The 22,784-nt window shown below is 36.5% G+C and overlaps 1 protein-coding gene across 1 annotated transcript in view; it reads left to right on the top strand.

Moving 5' to 3' along the window:
* Window positions 1–22,378, top strand: part of adrb3a (adrenoceptor beta 3a) — a 46,756-nt gene extending 24,378 nt beyond the window's left edge. The window contains exon 2 of the mRNA XM_007260139.4: window positions 20,892–22,378. Coding sequence (XP_007260201.1) covers window positions 20,892–20,919 — 28 coding nt within the window. The 3' untranslated portion in view covers window positions 20,920–22,378. The remainder of the gene's footprint in view (window positions 1–20,891) is intronic.
* Window positions 22,379–22,784: the final 406 nt, after the last annotated feature.

The raw sequence follows: 22,784 nt of genomic DNA, 5'->3' as shown, positions 1-22,784 counted from the left end.
GAGAGTGGAAGTACAAAGTAGCAGGTGGTGGTTAGAAGGTGAGTGTAAAGTTGGATGTGTTTGGTTTTGACCAAAACACAATAGACCTGCTGTCTGGTGAGCTCTACTGTTTTGTATATATGCTACATACCCTATATACACTATATTTGGATAAATATATTAGGATGCATGCTTATTTCTTGTGTCTTTCCAGACTGGACAAAATGTCTGTTGGATTTACATTAAAATGTACATCAGTTGCACAAAATAAAGAAAAAATGTTCAAAAGAAAATATGTATTCATGCCAAAAAACATTAATTTGTATGTGTTAAACCAACATTACTTTATATACTCATTGAAAGCTGAACTTAAATGTCATTATCTTTACATAACATACATTCCAACAACCATCACACCCACCTTTAAGTGATGGAGTAATTCTGCTTGAGTGCACAAATTCTCTTTAAAGAATTTAGCCATCATAAAGCCTCTCTCAGATGCAGAGTAAGTGGTAACTTGCTCTTACAGCCTTTAACACAGAGTAATGCCAGAAGGTTGCCTGGGGACAAAGACGGGAAAGTAAGAAAACACATGCGACTGTATTATAAAGCTATACTTAGATAAATTCTTATTTAGATGCAAAACACAACTGCCCAGTGTCACACCAGCTTATTTTATTTATAAAAATCCAACAGGCACTCTAACCCAAGTGTGTTAATGAGGTCAGGTTGTTGGATAATCACTACACCACCTCATCCCCAACTTCCTAACTTATCCTAAATGTATTGGATTGAGCACCACTGAAATTACACTGCTCAAAATGGTGTCTTAATATACCAGTTTTGCCCATACCTGGCATAATGCATGCTAACAATAAGCTCATGTTCATCTACTCTATAAAGTCCTATTTAACTGGCAATACCTCTTCACATGGACTAGAGAAGGTGTGCTAGCAATGGGTGCATATTAAAATATTTGAGTGTGTTCATTAAAAGGGGTGTTTGTACAAAAAGTGAAGTCCAATTTTGACAAAGATGCCAATTTTGATGTATTTCTGAGATTTCTGGCTGTGGTTTGCACAGTACACTTCACAGCATGTTGCTTAGAAGCGTGAAAACCACAGCTGTTTTTATGCTCTTGTCTGGTTGGTTCTGTGATTATTTAGTCTGCCTATAATGAGCACAGTTTATAAAACACTAATCATTGGCTAAAGGACTTTAGGACAAAAAGGACAAATCTGGAAAACGAAGATGCGGGCTAGACATAACATCATTACCTTTAACAACATCTGGTAAAATTACCCGTTTCCATTTCTGGCGATTGTATCTCAGCAAGATTTAACCTAGCTAAATAAACCCTAATGCACTCAATGTGTGTTAACTTGGCTGTGTTTTAAAGGAACTTAATGCAGCAATTTTAAAAATAGCAGCTTCAGTATCATGTTGGTACTTTTTGGACTGTAATAGAGAGAAGTAATGTCATCTCTGTCGTTGCCACAGTAAGCTAGAGAACTTCTATTGCACTGCTATGTAACTTTGGCAGAGCTGCATTAGGCCACTGCATTACCAGAGCTATATTCGAGTAAAAACCTATAATATTACTGTACTGCCTCAGTCCACATGCTTCTCTTACTTTCAGTGTGATTTGTATTCACAGCAGTGGTGTAAAAGGGGCTTTCACGTCCTGAATATAAGGGGAACCAAGGAGCCAAAATGACCAATTCTCACATAATGCTGCTTTAATTTGTGGCAGTAGGCCTGGTTTATCTATAATTACTACACTGTTTAAAACATTTAACTTAATTACTATTTTAGACCATAAAAGTCTGAGCAACAGTATGTTTTAAATTAAGTCACCAAGAAAACATCTGTGAGAATATGGTATCAAGCATTTTTGTTGTTAAGCAAGAATACAGTGTATGAATGGTTTCTACTTTAGTGCTAAATGGAAACGGCTTTATGGAAAGTTTAGCACATTCCTTCTCACACATGTGTAGTCAGCCACCGTCTCTTTTTTTGCCAAGTAGCATCCCAGCACGCTCTGAGAAAAGCGCAGCGATTCAGTGTGATGAGGGTATAAGGGGAAGGGCGGATTGCTGGAACACTCTGCAACCTTGTATCTCCATTTTTGAAGTTTTCCATTTGTTTTCATATTGTGTGAATCTGGCATTTCACAATCTGTTTTTCACAGATCAGATCAGAGAACAGTCAGATCAGAGGACAAAACAAAAAAAGCTCAAGTGTCAGTGATGATATGTTACATATAAAACATAAAAGAAAAGGAGAGCGAGAGAGACATAGTAAAGGAGAAAGGGGTTTACGCCCAGATCTGTTTTTATTGCTTTCTGGGGAACAATGCGGAATGTAGCAGGGGTCAGCCACATGCTCTCGGTACACAGCGAGGCCTAGATGGAGCAATTAGGCACCCTCAGGGCTGTGCTGGCACAAGAGTGACCGGTGGAAATATCTGCCCAAACCCTGCTGGACAGCGCAGGCCTCTTTGCTGTCAGATGCCATCGGTGATGTTGAAATCCCTTCCTGCCACTTCTGCTCTCACAGCATGAAAGTCAAGTCGAGGGGTGGATTCAGCCGGCACAAAAAGGTCCTTCAGAAAGACTTGTTTGGCATTGGAGTCACATTAGTCGCATTGCTCCTATTGCGTGCTTCCCCAGAAACGGATGGTTTCATTAAGATAAAAATCACATGGAGTCCACTTTGCTCTTGACATTTGCTCAAGCAATAACTGGCCCTATTCAGGACTTTTAATGGATTTACTGCAGAAGCATATCAAACATGACGCTGCGCTCGCTGCTGCTGACACTGCTCCTCTCAACCACGCCAGTGTTGCGGTCGGACTGGGTGGAGCGTCGGCCTGCTGCTCCGAATTCCCAACCTAATTCCCATTAGTTATTTTCAGAGAGGGTTGTGCAAAACAGAAGAGACAAGAGCAAAAGAGAAAATAAAGTGAAGAACGCATCAAGCTGTCATACCGACTACGGGATATTGCGTTAGCGTTTTGGCGGTCGGTCATTTGGCCGGAATGAGAATTCGCCCTTAGAAGAGATCCATTGTGGGAGAAGAGGTGATTGAAGTTCGTTCGTCTTGTGAGTGTCGCACAAAGTTAGCGACTGTAATTGAACTGCTGTGGAGCGACTGAGTAAACACTCATCCACACCCCGAATGAGCACTGAAAAAAAAGAGGATGGAAAAGAGATGGATGTGACTCCAATGGAAAGCATGCATCCGTCAACATGAATAAAAAAGAAAATACAAAACAAATAGGATGAAGAGGACAGAGCTGGGGCTGGGGATCTGAGGCAGAGACGTCTGTGCATCTGGGCCTGAAACCAACCACAGCTCCCAGTTCTTTCTCTTTATTCCGTGTTATTAGATGTGTTTTATTGTAACATGAAGCTCTCCGCTGGCTCTACAGACCTTTCCACTGCATTATGTAACATGATTGTTGCTTCATAGGGAATTTGAGAGATTAGTTTGGGATTTGGATGGAGATTAGTTTAGTTTGCTGCCCACTGTTCCATTGCGGATGAATGTTTTGAGTTTGGGTCCAACAGAAACCAGTGATCAAGCAGTGAAACATCTGGCTTCTTTGTATTTATTGTAATACTGAGCAAAAAAAGCATAACATTAAAAACAACTGTCTTATGTTGTGCCCCAGCTCTTTTGTCTAATCAGTATCTCATTATCAGGCTTGGGTGCCCATGGCCCTGTTACAGGTTTAATTATTGATAAGTACTGACCACTGCATACCAGGAACATCCCATTACGCCTGCCAGATGTTTTGGAGATTTTCTTGGTCAAGATGGGTCGGTGTAATGTTTAGCAGTTAAATTTTTTGACTGTATCAAACTAAATTTGAAAATAGAAAATTGGGTATAACACTGGGTTTTCATCCATCTTTTAAATTATATAGTTTTTTACTTTGGCAAACAGAATTTTAAATCTCTCGATTTTCAGATTTGTCATTTTTCGTGTCTTAACACAAATTGGATGGTTTAATCCTTGCCAAATGTAAAAACTCAGAAAATGGAAAACTCAGAAAATAAAGAAAAGATGATTTTTTATTTTTTCCTGAAAATCCAATTGTGATGTGTAGAGATGAAAAAAATAAAATAAAAAAAAATGGATGAAAACTTGTTTCTTGTACAATGCACTACATACAAAATATAAATGGGTTTTTTTAGCCTTAAACAGTCCGAAAAATAAATGAATAAACGTTACACTGACCTAAATGGTTCAGATCTTTGAGCTTGACCATTTTTCCTGCTTTCAACACACTGGTTATCATATGTTTCTCTAGGTTGACATGCTGGATGCAGGGTTGAAGACTTGAGTGATTTTGACAAGTGCCAAATTGTTATAGCCACTGTAGATAACTGGATCAGAACGTCTTCATAATGGCAGGGCTTAGTGGGAGGCTCCTAGTTAGCAGAGTGGAGTGCCTATCAATGGTGGTTCAAGGAGAAATGAACCACAAACCAAAGACAGAGTGTTGGAAACAATTTTGTTTTTATCCCATTTCCCCCCCAGTTTGGAAAGCCAGTTACCCCACACACTTATTAAAATATCCCATCACTGTCAATGTCCAACACCAAGAGGGTGAAGACTAGCACAAGAGGTAGCCAGCACGATCAGAGGAAAGCGCAGTGACCCAGCTCTGATACATCAGCTTATGGATAACAGCTTTACATGAGAAGTGATGTGGAGAGATATTGCCATCTAGCAAAACTAGTGTTGTCACAATACTAAAATTATGACTTTTGATACAATAAGTACCTAAAAGTCTCAATATCAATACTGAAATGATACCACAGCAAAATCCTAAAACATCAGAAGTTATTAAACTAACAGAAGGTCCAACATAAAACAATAAATATTAGTTATTTAGTTTTATTAATTATGAAAGAAAATAAAACAAAAAAAGATTAACAATGTGGTGATGCTTATTTTTCATTTCAAGTTCAAACATAGTAAGTTTATGGAATTTCTGTGGTAGTGAACTGTCTGAGAAGAGTGTTCTGATTCACTCGATCACTAAAGAGCAGAGGGAATTTTCATTAAGTCGATTCATTAAGTGAATCGTTTCACAAACAGAGTGCAAATTTGATTCAATGATTCTAAAAATGTAGTGTTTACAAGCTCATGCATTGATATCACGCTGTAACCTTGTGTATAAACAGCCACAGGGAAACTCAGACAGACACTGGATTACACTTCAGAATGACTTTTTTATGACTGAAAACTGGAAACTAAAGCAGAAAGTTGATTGTTTGTTTTTCAAAATAAATTAATCACAGATCCTCACTGGAGAGAGATGATGCTGCAGTTTTAGAAATGTAGGACTTCTTTCTAGCTGTTTCTATCTATATACTGGTGCAGTTCAGTAATTCAGTTCAAAATGTATACTTATATATCATATAGATGTATTACACATTAATCTATTAATCTATTTTAAGCATTTATTTATTTTATTGTTAATGATTATGGCTTACAGTCAATGAAAACGCAACAAATCATAATCTCAGAACATTAGGATATTTTATAAGACCAATTTTTGACTTGATATAACACAGTGGACCAACACCAGCAGATGACATGTCTCTCCAAACCATCACTGATTGGTGGAAACTTCACACTAGACCTCAAGCAGCTCAGACTGTGTGTCTCTCCACTCTTCCTCTACACTTTGGTCCCTTAATTTCCAAATGAAACGTAAAATTAACTGATGATCAGTGATGGTTTGAAGAGTCATGTCATCTGCTGGTGTTAATCCACTGTGTTCTAAGTCTAAACTGAGTGCAGTGTTTTACCGGAAAATCTTACTGCACTTTATGATTCCATCTGCTGACTGCTAACTTTACGGAGATGCAGATTTCATTTTCCAGCAGGACTTGGCAACACTGCCCACACTGCCAAAAGTGTTATGACTGTTTGTTCGAGAATATATGAAAAATAAAGTACCTTTTTTAATTATATTATAATAATATATAATATATTATATATAAATAGGTTAATGCCGAAAATCATATTAGACAGGCAGTCATAACATTGTGGTTCATTGGAATGTATAAAGTAGACTACATGTGAATATAGGCTGCTATATGATGCAGAACTAAATGTGTAAATGTAAATTAAGGCACTGTGACCCTTACCTCACATAGAAGCCCACTAAAAACCCATGCTGTAATTTTTGACCCCATTGTTGGCCTCTTCGTTTTCAGAGCTCCCACTATGAGATACTTTGGCAGGGGTTGGCATCGTTCATGCAGCTGACTTCCCCTCAATGTGTGGGCAATTTTCTCACGAGAAAGAAATCAGGATGTTTCGGGTCAGTAACAAATCTAAACTCAGTTTATGATGATTATCCTCATCACAAACCATTCATAGTGGGAGACTGTGTTTAGTAGAGTACAGTATACAAGGTTGGAAATGTCTCTCATATTCTTAATTGTTACTATTTTATTATTTAGTATCACTGTATTCACCATATTAATTTGATATATAAATATATTCTATTACAGTCTCAATTAAAAGTTTGGACACATTTTCCCATTTTCTTTGTTTCTTTGTGTAATTTATTTTCTATGTTGTAGATTAATATTAAAGACATCAAAAAAATAAATGGACACATATGGAATTTTGTAGTAAACAAAAAAGTGTTTGTCCTCCACAATTCTAAAGTACTATGATCATATAAGAATCATTTTCTACATGAATCATGAAAAAGATCTAATAATTTTGTTTTGTATATTATTAAACATATACTCATCCTAAACAACATAGTTGCAAAAAATGGTTGCCAATGTTCACATTTAAAATGAACTAGTATAAGGCAGGGTGTTGCTTGGCCTGGGCTTCCAGGGCTACAGCCCCGAATGATTATCCAGTAGCCCCAAATCATCTCTTAATGAAAGCTCAGGCCACTGGTTGCAGGACCTCTTTTACGCAATGTCAGGCTGCCAAAGTGTTTTATTCTATAAACTACGAACAACATTTCTACCAAATTCCAAATAAACATATTGTCATTTACAGCATTTATTTGCAGAAAATGAGAAATGGCTGAAATAACAAAAAAGATGCAGAGCTTTGAGACCTCAAATAATGCAAAGAAAACAAGTTCAGAGTTCAGAAATCAATATATGGAGGAATAACCCTGGCTTTTAATCTTGGCATGTTCTCCTCCACCAGTCTCACACACTCTGTGTGAATATGTTACTGAATGGTATCTTAGTGAATGAACCTGTAAAAATGTTCTAACATGTCTTGACAGAAAGTCATTTTACCTTTACATTTGTTTAAAGTTTATATTGTAGGTTATATTTCTCATTTCCAAATGTTTTCCAAATTCCAAACAAAATATTTGCACGGCAATGATAATATATTGTATTATTATCTTAGATCTGTAGTCTGTAGTACTATACTGCATGTCAAATATATATGACAGATAACTGGGGCATGTGAAACAGACCAAAGCACACAGTGTCTTGTTTTTCCACTGCAAACAAAAGAAAAAAAGGCCCAAAACAAGTCCAGGTACATAGAAAACCTATTTACCATCTCACAAATCATGTTTCGCTGTTCACCACATTCGAGCACAATGACGGCACCAGCACTTCCCCCTCGGCTTTACCCTGCGACAGCTATTGTGCTGGAAATATATGGCAGCGAGTGAACAGAGCTCGAACAAGCAGCAGCATAAATCACACAGGAGAGATTCCATAGTGGAAGTGACCAAAAGTGGACGTTTCCCCTCAAGCTGCTGTGGGTGTGCTCACAGTGAGCTCTTTTTTTTAGCTGGCAATCAAAATTTCATAACAAAAGAGCCAAACCGAAATGTTCCGAAATTATTAATTATAAAATAAAAAAAAATATTTCAGTATCAGGGCTGCAATCAGTGTTTACCTGCGTTTAAGTTCACACTTGAATTGGTGCTAGATATGTTTAAAGGGCTCTTATTATGGAAAACTGTTAAACATGGTTGTGGTAGAACAGGATCTGGTGATGTTTTACTGCTTGTAAGGTTAACTGGCTTGAAAGTAAAATGGTGATGAAGGACTACCTCAGGATTCTTAATACAGAGCAATAGATGTGAATAAAAATAAAAAGTCTCAACCCAATTAATTTTAACTATTTCTTTTTACTAATAACTAATAATTTAACTAATATTTTGAAAAATTGACGTTATTTTTTTTTTAAACATAATTTTCATCTAATTTCAGAAAGACAGATATACACATACACATATATTATACATACATATAGTACACTTATTTTTATTTAAACATTTTTAAGCAGTACTTTTAATTTGCTATATATTACTATAATTAATTCTAATTGAATCATTTTAATATCCATTTCCTGGATATTCAATAACAATGCTAATTTTCCAGAACGGTTGTTGATTATACTCTATAATTATTAAATGATTCATATCCTTAATGTTTCTTTTTTATTTTTTAGATATTTTCAAACCACCCAAAGCTTTTTTTTTTGTTCCACATCTAAACTTTATCTCTTTTCTCCACAAGCACTTTCCAATCTTTCTTAAAAGACTATTACAGGATTACATTTTTTTCCTAATAACTCATAAAATGAGCATAACCATAGCTGGGTAATTTATTGCCACCACAAACGTAGCATAGAGACAGGCATGTTGGACACTGAAACATACAGTATTTATTCAATAAGTATCTGGGTACAGAGTATGATTCATCGTCCCTTGCCACTGTTTGCCAATCTGGCAACCTGTGTGAGCTGTGTGTCTGGATAGAAAACTCTATCCAGGGTTTGGAATTTGGACACTTGTAGCCATTTCACACACTTACATTTATTACTGATTGTTACTTATCACACATATATACAAATAGATAGATATTTGCATTAATTTGACTGTTTTGCTGAAAAATCTATTTAAAGCCTGTAAATACTTTTGTATTTTTTGCTTGTAGGGACTAAAAGAAAGTGCAGAGTTTCAGAAATCTTGTCGGAAAATGATAATTTGGGGTGTTTTTGAGTTGAAACTCAATTGTCATATTGTATTGAATAGACTGATAATTCAGTATCAAATTTATGACATGTAATTAAGCAATTATACACTCAAGGGTTGTGCTATAATGTGTAATATTGGCACTGCTCTGCTGCGGTCGTAGGCACAGTCTCAGGCTGTTATAAACATTCTGCAAGATAAAATAGTTCCATTGCTGCTCTGTTTGTAGCTGCCCTGTTTGGCGTGTAGGCGCTGCATTGTTGCTAGGTTACCTGTGTGTGACGGAGTCAAACATGGAGAGCTTCGGTTACAGTACATTACCAGCTGATAACGGCACTCGTAGAACGCCTCTCAGCCAATCACATTGCAGGGTCAGAACTGTGGTATAATTTACAATATTTAAAAGTAGAAATATATATATATATATATATATATATATATAATCCTGTATAACTGTATAGTAGTATTTTGGTATTATAGGGCTGTCTCTGTGTATTGAGCAGTGGAGAGGTCTGTGTGAGCTCTCTTTCCCAAAGCAACAATAATCAGCCCTTTAAAAGGGTTTAAAATAAAATATGGTCATGTTAAATGCTTATTATGCCTTAACAAGCCAGTGGTTAATAATTACCTGGCTTGTTAAAGCATAATAAGCATATCACATGACATCACATTTTTATGACTTAACAAGACCGTTATTGGTAATGAATTAGTTTGGTAAGGCATAATAAACACATAATAAAGCAGGAAATTATAAAGTGCCTGTGTAATGTGATTATTTTATCTTGACAAACTAATGAATTACCAATTTCTGGCTTGTTGAGGCACAAAAATGGCAATGTAATGTGTAATACATCTTAATAAGCCTGTTAATTATCCACAGCTGAATTGAGAATGGAAGACAATTACCATGTAATGATCTTATTAATGATCTTATTACACTTTAACAATCAATGCCTTGTTCAATGGTTGTTAATGTGTAATGACCCATGTGAAATGCTTATTCCACCTTAACAAGCTAGATTATTACCAACAACTGGTGTAATGAGCATTAAAATGTACCTGTTTTTAAATAATTACTGGCAAAAGTAAATAACAAACATAGAAAGTTAAAAATGTAAAAGTTAAAACAGTGAAAACTGTCGCTAGTGTTGATCTTTTCATGGCTGATTGAAGCCTGGATTGAAAAACAGAAGAAATGCAGCAAGACTCTCCACAGGGAATTTTTAATGATATTAGCAGAAAGCTTTGACATGCACTTTCAAGGTCAAGCCACAAATTTTATCACTAAACCTGCAAATCCAGGGACTACTGCTTAATCTGCCATCCAGCGCAGGAACAATCCCCGCTGAGGTGATTTCCAACATGTGACCAGGGCAAAAATACATCCTTCCCGTTCTTTCTCCAGCTAATACACGTAAGGCTTTCATCAATAAGTCCAGAAATTCAGAAAAGGCACGATCAAAGAGAAGAATGCTAAGTAGTGGAAAATTCAGGGTAAGGTGATTGAATTCGGTGGCGGAGGTGTTCGGTTGGAAAAGGATTAGTTTTTAATCAAATAGCAGGAGGGAGTGTAACTCTATCTGGGAATACTGTTCTGGTGATTATTGCTCTTTTTTCTGCTTGTCTGGTTAGTATTTGGCTGACAGTAGCCGGATGATACAGCCGCTTAAAGGATAAGTCAGGGGAGATTTAGGAGGCCTACAGTCTTGCCTGAGGACAACTGGTGACATTAATGTGGTCATAACTCATTTTAACATAAGCACTTTTCAACCACCTTTCATCCACTGGAATAAAACAGGCTGATTTTGTGTCTTTGCCTTTCAGATTGACATTTTTGACATTTCAGATTGACATTTCTGATTGGCTGTCTCGTACAAAAAGCAGAGTAGACAGAAATAGACACTATAGCTGAGCTATAGAGGTCTAAATATCTAAACTGCTGTGGTCTGAATTTGTGGATACTGTATGTGGGATCACAAAAACAATTTATTTAAAAAGCAGCAGTCCCTAAGAAGTTGGGGACTTAATTTCTGCATACAATATTACCTAATTACAATTTCTTAATTTATACAATATTATTATATAGAATTTTAGTTAAAAACACACATTTAAATATTTACATCATCTCAAAGATTTATTTTGTGAACAGACCAAGTCTCACTGTCTCAACACATCCATGTGTTGAGACAGTGTAATATGGGATTATAATATATTATGTATCATAAATTCAGCAACAATAAATTAAGTAAAGTTTACTAAAATAAAAGAATTGACTGAAGTTCAGTTCACTTATTTACTTTATGTAACATTTAAGTCTTGAAACCGAGTTGAAGTTACTTACATTTATCTGAAATTAAATTTACTTAAAAAGGCCAAATGCAGAAAGTTTTTTAAAGTAAATTTTACGCATCTTTTTTTTTTTTATCAGTGTATATAAATGTATACAAAAACATTGTGACAACTTCCGCTTGTGACAAATAAGGACATTTGCAGTAGCAAGATGAGCATACAATATATTAACATTAATTAAAGAAGAGAATATCCAGTAACCCTCCTGTTATGTTACAGATCAATTTGATCTGTTTTAAAGTTTAAAGATCTAGGAAAAATAGTTAAATGTATTTCTTCGGTATGAAACTTCTTCTGCTTGCCCTAATCAATGTAATCAATGTATAATATGAAAATGGTTCATCTCACATATTTGCAACCACCCCCTGCAAAAACTAAAACTAAAACAAAAGTGCAATATTATGTTTCAATGTCATGTAAAACTATTGTGTTGTATATGTTGGTCTTTCAAAAGTAATAATGTAGTGAAACATTAAAAAAAGTTTGAACATGTATTTTTTTAATGGAAAAAAGTGAATTATCCTAATTGAACCATTACCTGTTAGAGGTAAGGAACACTATTGCACTAAATATAAATTATATTGATAATAATTAGCAATGGAGTTAGTAATAAAATATTCACATTGCTTGTTAGGATTTTTTTCAGACATCTTTTGGATAATTAAACATGTGACGAGTCAATATGACCCAGGAACACCTTCTGGTTCTGACAAATGAACGTAACTGGAGGGTAGTGAGTTAATGTGTGTCCAGCCATAAAGTGATTGAAGGGTGTACAGTGCAGGGAGGCAGTGTATTGGAGTGAAGAAAGTTGCAAAAGTTTTTTTTTTTAAGTAACATTGTTTTAAATAATTTTTTTCAGTCTTGGCAAAACATTGAAGATGTACTGACCCTTTAAATATATCCAGCTAGAGTTTTTTGGTTCTTATTGATTTCAGCATTACCTGCTTGGACACAGGTAAACACACTGAAGCCCTAATATTAATGTATTTTTTTAATTTGGAACATTAATGTTTGGACCATTAATCTTGAAATTTTGATTAGCAAAAAAAATGCGGTTTTGCAAGGCAGCAATGATATTTTTGAAAATGTGTACATTTGATCCATACGTGAAAATCAATGCAGGGTCAGCTGTATTCATAAAGATTAAAACTATATGTGTAACATAAATAATATTTGATTACATTTCTCAAAGCAAGTTAAACCTTGACTTAACAACACATTTTTTTATTATACGAGCCCTTTAAATAAATCTATCTGGGCTTTTTTTTTTTTTTAAAGATGTCAGCACTGAGTGGAGTGTGCTTGGACACAGGTAAACACACCTGAATGAAGCACTGATTGCAGCTCCATTACTGAATTGGCCTAATCTGATAAAACCACACACAGGTGACTGGAAATAAACACCTTACACCTACAGCGAGCAACAAAACCAAGGTAGTTCTGTAGGAGGCAAGTTGTAATATAAAATATCTTAAAGCCATGAAGCAAATATCACTGTAAAAATTCTAACTGCCCTACTACTACTATTCAATTATTTTAAAAAACAAACCAGAAATTAAATATCACAGAAATTTAGGATCACTTTATCAACCTGAACAGATCAGACTAACTCAAAAATTAATAGTTGAGATACACACTAAATTCCCAGTGTTCCTAATTTTGGTCAGAACCTTTAATCCAGATTCCAGTCCTTGATTTTGTTCTTGGTGAAAATTAATAGAACAGTTTATGTCTTAAGCTACGTTCACTTTTTTGGCTCAAATCTGTTTTTTTTTGCTCAGATAAGATTTTGAAATCTTGAAGGTACACAAATGTCAGTGACCTGTATCTGTGTGTAGTGTGAACAAATCTGTCCCTGAAATGCCTCTCTCACCTGTCACCTTCTTCACCAACAACAAAATAAAACGTCATATTAAAGAGACAACTCGTAGCTTTATAAAGGGAAAAGGATGTGTTAGCAGCTCATATGTGGAGCATCTTTTGCTGGAGTGGAGAGAAATGCTCAGGAAGAGGAGGTGAAAAAAGACCATGTGGTTTGCTTTTGCTGTTTTTGCAGCTATAGCTGCACAGCTGCACCAAATGATGAGTGGGTATGTGAGAGAAGCACATAGTAAACGCCAAAAAGATGCATGAATTCTGATTTGACTGTTCACATTTATGTCGCATGTCCATGGATCGGATACGTATCTGATTTAGGATGAAAGTGGCTCAGATTTGATTTTTAAAAAATCGGATTTGGCACGTTCACATAGCTATGAAAAAATCAGATCTGAGATCTGATCAGCATTGAGCAAAAAAATCTAATGAGAGTCTTGGTATTGTGAACATAGCCTTTTATAAGGGTGTAAGCACCACATCTACCATATATTACAAAACCCAGCACTGGTTTCTAAATTCAAAGTCCAGATGTAAATAGTATTGTTTGAGTAATGTCAACATAAGTTAAGTACAGTTAACTTTATTTACTTAATTAGTCTGTATTCAGTTAAGTGTGTTATTTAATTAAGCTCAAATTATTTTAGTTGACATTTAAGTTTTATAAAGGCCTGTGCTTAACTTTTTTTTTTCAGATTTGATATTGACCTTTTTTTGTTCACAAGCCATCACTAAACACAAAATAAACATGAAGGGATGTGTTCTAAATTACATACAATTTGTAAAAATGCGCTTTTCTAATTTGCCTCTTTGGCTCTAGTGCATTTTTTTTCCAGTGCAGTGGGCGGGGCAAAGCTATTGTTTTATTGGCTTATAAACTTTTTCTTTGGCTCGTTCATAGTCTATTATGATTAAAAACAGGTCTCAATTAGTGTTATGTTCAACACAATATTTGAAAAATTAAGAAAATACATGATATCTGTTGTGATGGATGCAGGGTTAATGTAAATTAATGTTAATGTAAATATTGTTCCATATTTGTACCATTTGTTAATTCGACTTAATTCAATTATGTGTTACAGGTTGAAGTAATGTTTTAAGTTGGTCCAATAATTGTATTTTTTTTTTTCAGTCTATCATTTATCTATAAAAGGATGTGTAATAAAAACGTCTACTATAGACCTGGTGCCTGCACATCATTTCTACACTTTTATTCACCTTATTATTCATAATAACGGTTATTAAGCGCAGCGGTGTCAGATAACTCTCAGTCTCTGTTCTGTAATGAAGGAGCTTGTAGGATAAACTGTGGGCAGCCGACCTGCGGTGCAGAGAAATCTGGGTTTGAGTTAGCGGGACGGTAATATGAAGAAACGTTCCACGTGTTCCAGGTGGCCTTTTTGGGCACGGCAGCAGAGCGAGACTTGATTAAAATATTTTCAGATCATCCATCATTGAAATCAACAATATTTCCAGCTCTGACGTCTCGCTGGAGCTCTTTATCCAATACAGCAGCGAGCTGAACACTTCTTTACCCAATACAGCACTTTCTGCAGCAATCCCAATAAAAAAACACCTCGCTGACCAAAACCGTTTACTTTTAGCAGGAACGAGCCGCTTTTAACTAAATACACACTGCTCAAAATGATGAATTAATCGCTGTGTTTTTTGTTTTTTCTGCACAGTCTGGTACGCCAATGCGGGCCAATCCGAGAGTATTACTCAAACTCAGAAACAGTAGCGAGGACTCAGTGGACCAGCGCTGACTTCAGCTGCTTAGACACCCAGCTTTTAGAGCCAAGACTGGGAAATTAATTGCTTCGCGTAAATTATGATGTGTCATAATTATATATATATTTTTTTTTACAACCGATTAGTCAGTGTAGGTCCCCCTTGTGCCCCTAAACCAGCTCTCTGACACTCTGAGCAATAGACTACACTGTATTCTGAATTACATTTTCTAAACAATATTTCCATTAAAATACTGTCATTTAAAAAAAATACTGGTAACAATAATTTATTGTATTTTAAATTATAGTTCATTACTGTTTATTATACCACAGTTTTTTACGACCCTGCAATTTGATTGGCTTAGAGGTGTTCAATGAGTGCCATTATCTGTCGGTAATGCACTGTAGCCGAAACCCTCCTTGTATTACTCCGCCACATACAGGTAACCTATGAACGTTACAGCACTTACAAGCCAAACAGCGCAGCTACAAACAGAGCAGCAATGGAACTATTTTAACTCGCAGAGTTTTTATAATCAAACAGATCATATTTTCTCGTCCTTATTAACTCAAGATCTTTCAAAAAACAGTGATAATGGAACTTGAGGTTCGTGCTATGACCTGTAATGTTAAAGCACTCCCTTATTACTGCTTAATTATACAGAACATGAACATCTGGGAAATAGCAATTTAGCAACAATACAGTATTCTAGCTATCTGACGAATCTGGCCATTAATCTACAATCATTTTAATGCAAAATATTCAGTCTGCATGTACCTTTTTCCATTTATGAAAAGCACGTTTAGTAAAACAGGTAGCAAAAAAAGGGATTACATTTTCCATTTAATATTTTTTTCTCTAAACCTTATAGTTTTTTGAACTATAATGACTATAATGTTATATTATAGTATATAACACATCAGGAGGGTAAAGACTAGCACTTGCCTCCTCCGATACATGTGAAGTCAGCAACCGTCTCTTTTAGAACTGCTGCTGATGCAAAATTGCCGAGTGGAAACACAGCGCACTCGGAAGAAAAGCGCAGCGACTCGGTTTTGATACATCAGCTCACAGATGCCTTGTGCTGATCTACATCACCCTTTAGAGTGATGTGGGGAAAGAGAGTGCCATCTACCCACCCAGAGAGAGAGCAAGGCCAATTGTGCTCTCTCAGGGCTCCGGTAGCCGATGGCGAGCTTCATGAACAGGATTCGAACTACCGATCACCTGATCATAGTGACAGCGCTTACCCCGCTGAACCATTTGGAGCCCCAACAATGCTATTTTTAAAGTAAGAAGTAGAAGTAAAAAGTAGTCTGAAAAAGATTTACACCAGTAAAGTATAAATAACCAAAATATCTACTTAATTGAGGTATTAAAGTATTCACACTTTGTTATTTGACGCCTCTGCCTGTCACCTCTGTGAACTCATTAATACTGTTACAGGGTCGCCAGGTTCTTCATACAGTGTATCACAAGGCAAGAAGCCAATAAATACATGAGAAATGCTTTCTAAATACGGCAGCCGTGCTACGTATCACAACATGATCTGGATGTGGTATGATAATGGTGTTATGTAGATCTGCTACAAGGTGTAGAGTTTCATGATGGCCTCTGCGTGCAACAGTACTGCATTCATTTAAACAGATATGTTCGCAAAAAAAAAAAAAAGAAGAATATGAGGCTTTAAATTACGCCACTGGCGATCTGATCCTCCTGAGGGCTGAGCCGAGGGCCGGGCCTTCTCCAGGCATTTCTCCTTGTGTTTTCCCTCTTGGATAGGTCATAAACACTGGGCATTGTTTACACGTTCCTGTGGAGACATGTACAGTGGCTCAGATAGGATCGGAATCTTGGGCCTTTCGGAGAAGACGGAGAAGAAATGAAGGTGAGCATAGGCGGGGCGGTTAGGGGGGGAAGTGGATGGCATGAGGGAGAAAAAAAATAAAGACGAGCGATGGAATATCACGAGAAAAAAAAAGGATGAGGGATGAGATATTCTGTCAAGGTGAGGGCGCTGCTCGCTCCAGGAGTTCCGCATGGGTGGATTCGTGGATGCAGATTGATGGAATGTTTCATGTTAAGAGTTAAAGAAAAAGTCAGATAGAAAATCTATAGAGAATCATATTTCCACAGCATGAAAGAAGAAACAGAGCTTAATAAGACCTAATAATTGTAATTCGTTGAGATTCTTCTTCTCGAATAGCAGCACATGTTATAAAAAAAGTTGGAATCTCAACTGTGAAGCATGGTGTAGGGAGCATCATGATTTAAGGCAGGTTGGCTTCTTCAGGGTCTGTAAACCCTGTGATCATTGTAGAAACAACAAATTAGTATATGCTGTTTTTGATAAGATTTCTTGTAAATAGTTCACATTTAATCATTTGAATGAAGTGTGGCTTTATCTGCTCTGTCTTGACAATTAATTACACACGTTGTGGTAATTCACATCTAGATACATGTTTAACTTTTAAGCAAATGAACTCATAGCATGTATAAAATGATATTAAATAAATATTACAAAGTTTGTTCCTGATACATCAACCCTTTGAAATAAAAAGGTTCCACAATGTCATTTTTATCAAAATTAATTTTTCACGTGTTTTATTTACTTTTTTATGTGAGGTCTTTTTTTTTGGACTCTTTATGGAATCAAAAAATGTATATCATTGTTGCTGTTTAGAATGCAAAATGATGATGAGATATGTCTCTCAAAACCGCCCAGAATGCAGAACCTTAAAATTCCAAAGGGCCGAAATATTAATATCTGTAAATTAGCCTGTAAATGAAAATACTTTACAATTCTATATCACAAAACATAAGACTTTTAACATAACATAAGATAATCTTTAATTAGTCCTAGTCAGCAAGTTACATAATGATAATGTCATTTACGGTTAATTAAATAAAATTAAACCCTTTTTTTTTCTACAAAATCTGAAGAATATTATTATCGAACACCCTGCACAAGGCGTGTCGTGATCTTACACCCCGTCAAAAGTCTTTTTTCACGCCTTTCGCATGCACCATTAAAATAGCATCAGAGTTTGGGAATATATCCACACTGATGGGTGTGGTCAAAGTCTGAAAGTGAGGTGTGTTTAGTTAAATTTCTGGCTTTTTGCTATTTTGGTGCGCCACTGACTGAAATGAACCTAGACAACAGTCAATCAGAGTCAGAGTCCATTCCTAAAGGTGCACTCAGGACCTTGACTTTTACCTCCACAATAAACAGAATAAAGAATAAAATAACATTGCTGTTCCCTTAAATGAGCTGCTGGTGTACCTTTACAGCATGAATGCACAAAGCCCTGCGTTGTTAAGATACCAATGTGCTAAAGTCAGAGCTCACCTGGCTCTTAAAGGAAAGGACAACTGGCACACTGATTTACTGGTTTATGTCACATTATGGCCAAAATACACTTGTGATTAATTAAGAGAATTAATTCATGCTTTTTGCACGTTGTAAGCTACACAAGGCGTATTTTTTGCACCCTTACGATACCAAAGACACACCGACAATTGACCGGTGCACTATAGATCGCTAAAATAGGGCTCTCAGACTGCCAAACCCTATTGGTTGTTTCTAACAATGCATCGTAGTTCATTTCTTTAAACAACAGTTTATCATAAAATGTCAGAAACCACTTAAGAAGTTCAAGTGGTTTAAACGATGCTAAACACTGGGGTATTTGCGTCAGTTACTTGTTAGCTACGTAAGCCGGGCACCTCCTGTGTGAAAACAGAGACGTAAACGCTGGATGTCAGGCGTGTCTTGGCGGATTGTCCGTGCCGAGGGTGTGGGGAAAGTTGTGCAAATAGGATTTTTTTATTAGGAACTACATTTATGTCAACAGCTTTCTGTACGGAAACAAACACAATGCGCGAGTGTTTGCTGAGAGCACAGATATTTCTGAACCACAGAATGAAATCATTTTCACTTAGCAGTACCACTGAAAGCGATCTCTCACACGCTCTGACAGCTACAAGCGAGATGGCAGTAAGAATAAAACACTGCCGTGATGCCCAGCGCACTGACAGACTTGCCACTAGCTGCAGAGGCTCTTTGAGAAAAGCCACGTGTGCTTTTTCAGCCTGTTCTGCCACATCCAAGCCGTCTCTCACTGCACAGCCCCGCCAAGTTCAACACGACAGCCAAGTTCTTGATGACTAAATTGGCCTTTAATGTATGGATGCTTTAGCTATGAGACCATGGATGGGAAATATTTTGACATATGTGTGAGAGAGAGAGTGTCTTTCACACTATCAATAACCGTCTATTTTCTAAGTCACATTATGCGACACTAGTAAGGAACAGGGATGTCGCCATTAAGTTAAGTAAATAAAACTGTAATTCTGGCTGTGTTTATGATTACGTATAGGCTTGATATACTAAGCTTAACTAAGCAGAGAGTCCTGCCAGCAGAGCTGACTTTTTTTTTTTACAAAGAAACACAGCACTATCTTTTCCTCAAGAGTAGAAAATACATAAAAACACCTTCTTTACTGCAAAATAAGTTATAAAATTAGTAGTTTTTATTCTTATAGTTTCCAGTCCTTTGGAGAAAGACAGGATATCCCAGGAGCAGATCACTATGATAACTCAAGAGTGAAAGGGAGCAGTTTATCATTTTACATGGTGAATGTAAACACCTTATAGCAAAATATAGAGCTGCAAAAACACTTCATCTAGCTTGTTTTAACAGTAAACATGAAGGCTACAGTCCAATATATTCACCTCTGAATGACAAAAGAGCTAGCGATGAGCGTGGTTAGCGGATAATGCTAATGATGCTCCAGCAGTGCTAGCCAGGGTTAGCAGCAGGCTACACGTCGATAATACTCACCTTTGAACATAGGAAAAAGCTAGTGCTTAGCACGGTTAGCACCTAATGCCAATAATGCTGCTAAAGTAAACTAAACTAAAACTCCTGTATAACACTGTATTTCTTACAACCTGATGGGTAAAATTCATACATAATGACACTGGCAATTTTTGGGAAAATAAAATAATTAAGTATGTTTTAGTGGTCTAGATTCATTAAATGTACTATACTTTACACAACCGTGTATCCTGTAGTGTTAAGAGGACATCATCCTGCAAAAAATGCTGGACGAAAATTGATAGAAAAATGTTTGTCAAAGAAATAGAGTTTGAAGAACCTTTTTTAAAGAAACATCTGATGCCCTTTATTTTTTTAAGAATATACACTGTTACTGCTGAAGTTTAGGACTGTTCTTGCCTTTCTCTGAGCATACAATCTAATTCCATTTTATAAAATTAAATCATTTAAAGTAATATGAAACTTTAGCCTTTTTATGGAGTATTTGATTTATGTAATCACGTTTGGGAATGTTGAAAAATTCAAAGACACATTATTACAAATGTAAAGGAATGTTAACCCAAAAGAGCCGATGGTGATGTATGTGTCACAGACCCTGTAAAAGATGTATACAGTTCCCTACAGCACTTTTTCAGTCATTTTAACTCATTTTAACTAATTTACTGAACATCCTGAGAGCATCACTACAGGACAGTGTTTGAATGTGCGATCTGTGTTTTTGTGCAGTGTCCGAAATACCTATCTCTACTACACTAGTGGTGGTGGTAAATTACCCAGCTATGATTAGCAACCTAACCGAAGCTCAATGATTACATGTTACATGCCAGCTCGCCTGTTGCCATGTCCTTAGCCCACTGTTAGCATGCTGTTGTCATTGCCTGGCAACCCAGGGTGTGGAAATGGGACTGGGGGAAAGGCAGTGAGCAGATTTGGAGGCTACAACCCACACAGATTACTGTAATGCTTTGCATAGTTCAAGATACTGTAAATTGTGTGGGTGCATACATGACAGAAAATGAAAATAGAAAGTGATTAAACTGGAAAAATATGATTTCTGTGTAGTTTGAAGTCTTATAATGTTGTTTTTCTCTCTCTTTCTTTTCCAGCTCCACTTTACAGGAGCAGGATGACTGAGAAAGCACAGCCTGGCTGATCCGCAGCGAGAGGAAGACCGACCTGCACTTTCTCACCGGCTGTTCAAGCACTATCACGATGTGCACAGAGTCTCCAAACGCCTGTGATTAAACTGACAAAACAAAAGCAGATGTTAAACGCTGATTCCACAGTGGACTAATAAACACGCGGGAGTGGACGCAGAGTCCGGCCTGCTGTCGCTCTTCGGCTCTTTTAGTCAGGTTCTGCTGAAGAACCCGGATCGGTCTGGGCCGACTCCTACAGCGCTCTGCTCTTTACCTGAACTGTGTATTTCTGGATGATTCCTTTTCCAAGCTTGGACTTTTGGAGAGCATCTGGTGGAGCACGCCTGCAAAACTTTGAAAAAAAAAGCACAATGGATGTAGCCTCTGGTTTTGAATCTAAGAAAAGTGGCAGTGGAAAGCAAGTTTTGTACTCCTGTTAAATTATTTTCTATTTATTTTTTATTCCTGAATCTGTGAATGCAAAACGTAAAAAAAAAAGAAAAAAGAAAAAAAGAAAACAAAGGCTTACGAGAACAATGCAGGTATGTTGTGATGTTGTCCATGTTCGTACAGATTAAGCCTCTGTCTGGTGGTGTTGTGTATATTTTGGTAGCTGATACGATGTTTGCTTTAGTCTCTGAAGCGTTGTCTATCGTTCATTTTCAAGACTGTGCCCAAGATTTCGCCTCCAGTACATTACATTTGCATTACACTACCATCATCACCAGCTGGACTTCAGAAACAAGAACTAAAAAAAAACCTAAAAAAATCACCTCATTCCCACCTTCTGTTCCATTTCTTCATCTTCAGTGCTGCTAAACGTGTAATTTTTGTACTGATATTATTATTGCCATTTCTTCATTTCTTCGGATTGACGAGCACTAATCTGCAACACTTCCAGTGTATAGGGCACGACGCACAATGTTGTTCTGTATGATGCTTGTATTTTTTTTATGTTTTATCCCCCCTAAATAAAAGTCACAGGGTAGGACTGTGTCCAGTCACAATGATGGGTCAAGAAACACGAAGAACATTAAGCGAATTGAAGCGAATTAATGACCTTTCCACCAAAGCGAGTCTCATTATCAGGTGCAACCGAAGAGGCTTTTTCATTTTTGCCAGAGAGAGAGAGAGAGAGAGAGAGAGAGAGAGACAGAGAGTAAGAAAATTGCCAAGTAATAAGACAAAATGATAGTAATAACGACTGAAACATCTTCTGTGGATATCTCAGGATATTTGTTGCGCCCTCCAATACCAGATAATGAGTGAATGATTTCTTCTTGTCCAGAGTAATCACCAGTGTCCCTACTGTTGTTTTTTTTTGTTTGTTTTGTTTTTTAGCTATGTATATAACTCCTTGTTCAATGTGATTTTGGTGTAATATAAGTGGAGCAGAAAAGAAACTGCAAAAATAAATAAATGCTCAGAAATAATAAACAGAAAAAACAAACAGAGCCTCACTGTTATCTTGACTGCGTATTTATATGGATGATGTTGATGATGATGCCGTTGGAAGTGTGATTGCTCTTATCAAAGCCCAATATATATATATATATATATATATATATATATAATATATATATATATATATACTAATAAACACGCGGGAGTGGACGCAGAGTCCGGCCTGCTGTCGCTCTTCGGCTCTTTTAGTCAGGTTTATATATATATATATATATACTAATAAACACGCGGGAGTGGACGCAGAGTCCGGCCTGCTGTCGCTCTTCGGCTCTTTTAGTCAGGTTTATATATATATATATATAATTATAGAGTTTTTTGTACCTCCTTTTTACATAGGGTTTATGAGTAGTTTATAAACAAGTGTATTAAAGTTATCAAGTGTTACAACAGTTACAA

Source organism: Astyanax mexicanus, chromosome 12 (assembly GCF_023375975.1).
Source record: "Astyanax mexicanus isolate ESR-SI-001 chromosome 12, AstMex3_surface, whole genome shotgun sequence".
Taxonomy (NCBI): Eukaryota; Metazoa; Chordata; class Actinopteri; order Characiformes; family Acestrorhamphidae; genus Astyanax; species Astyanax mexicanus.
The sequence above is the reverse complement of the archived record's forward strand: the minus strand, read 5'-3'. Positions and strand labels throughout refer to the sequence as shown.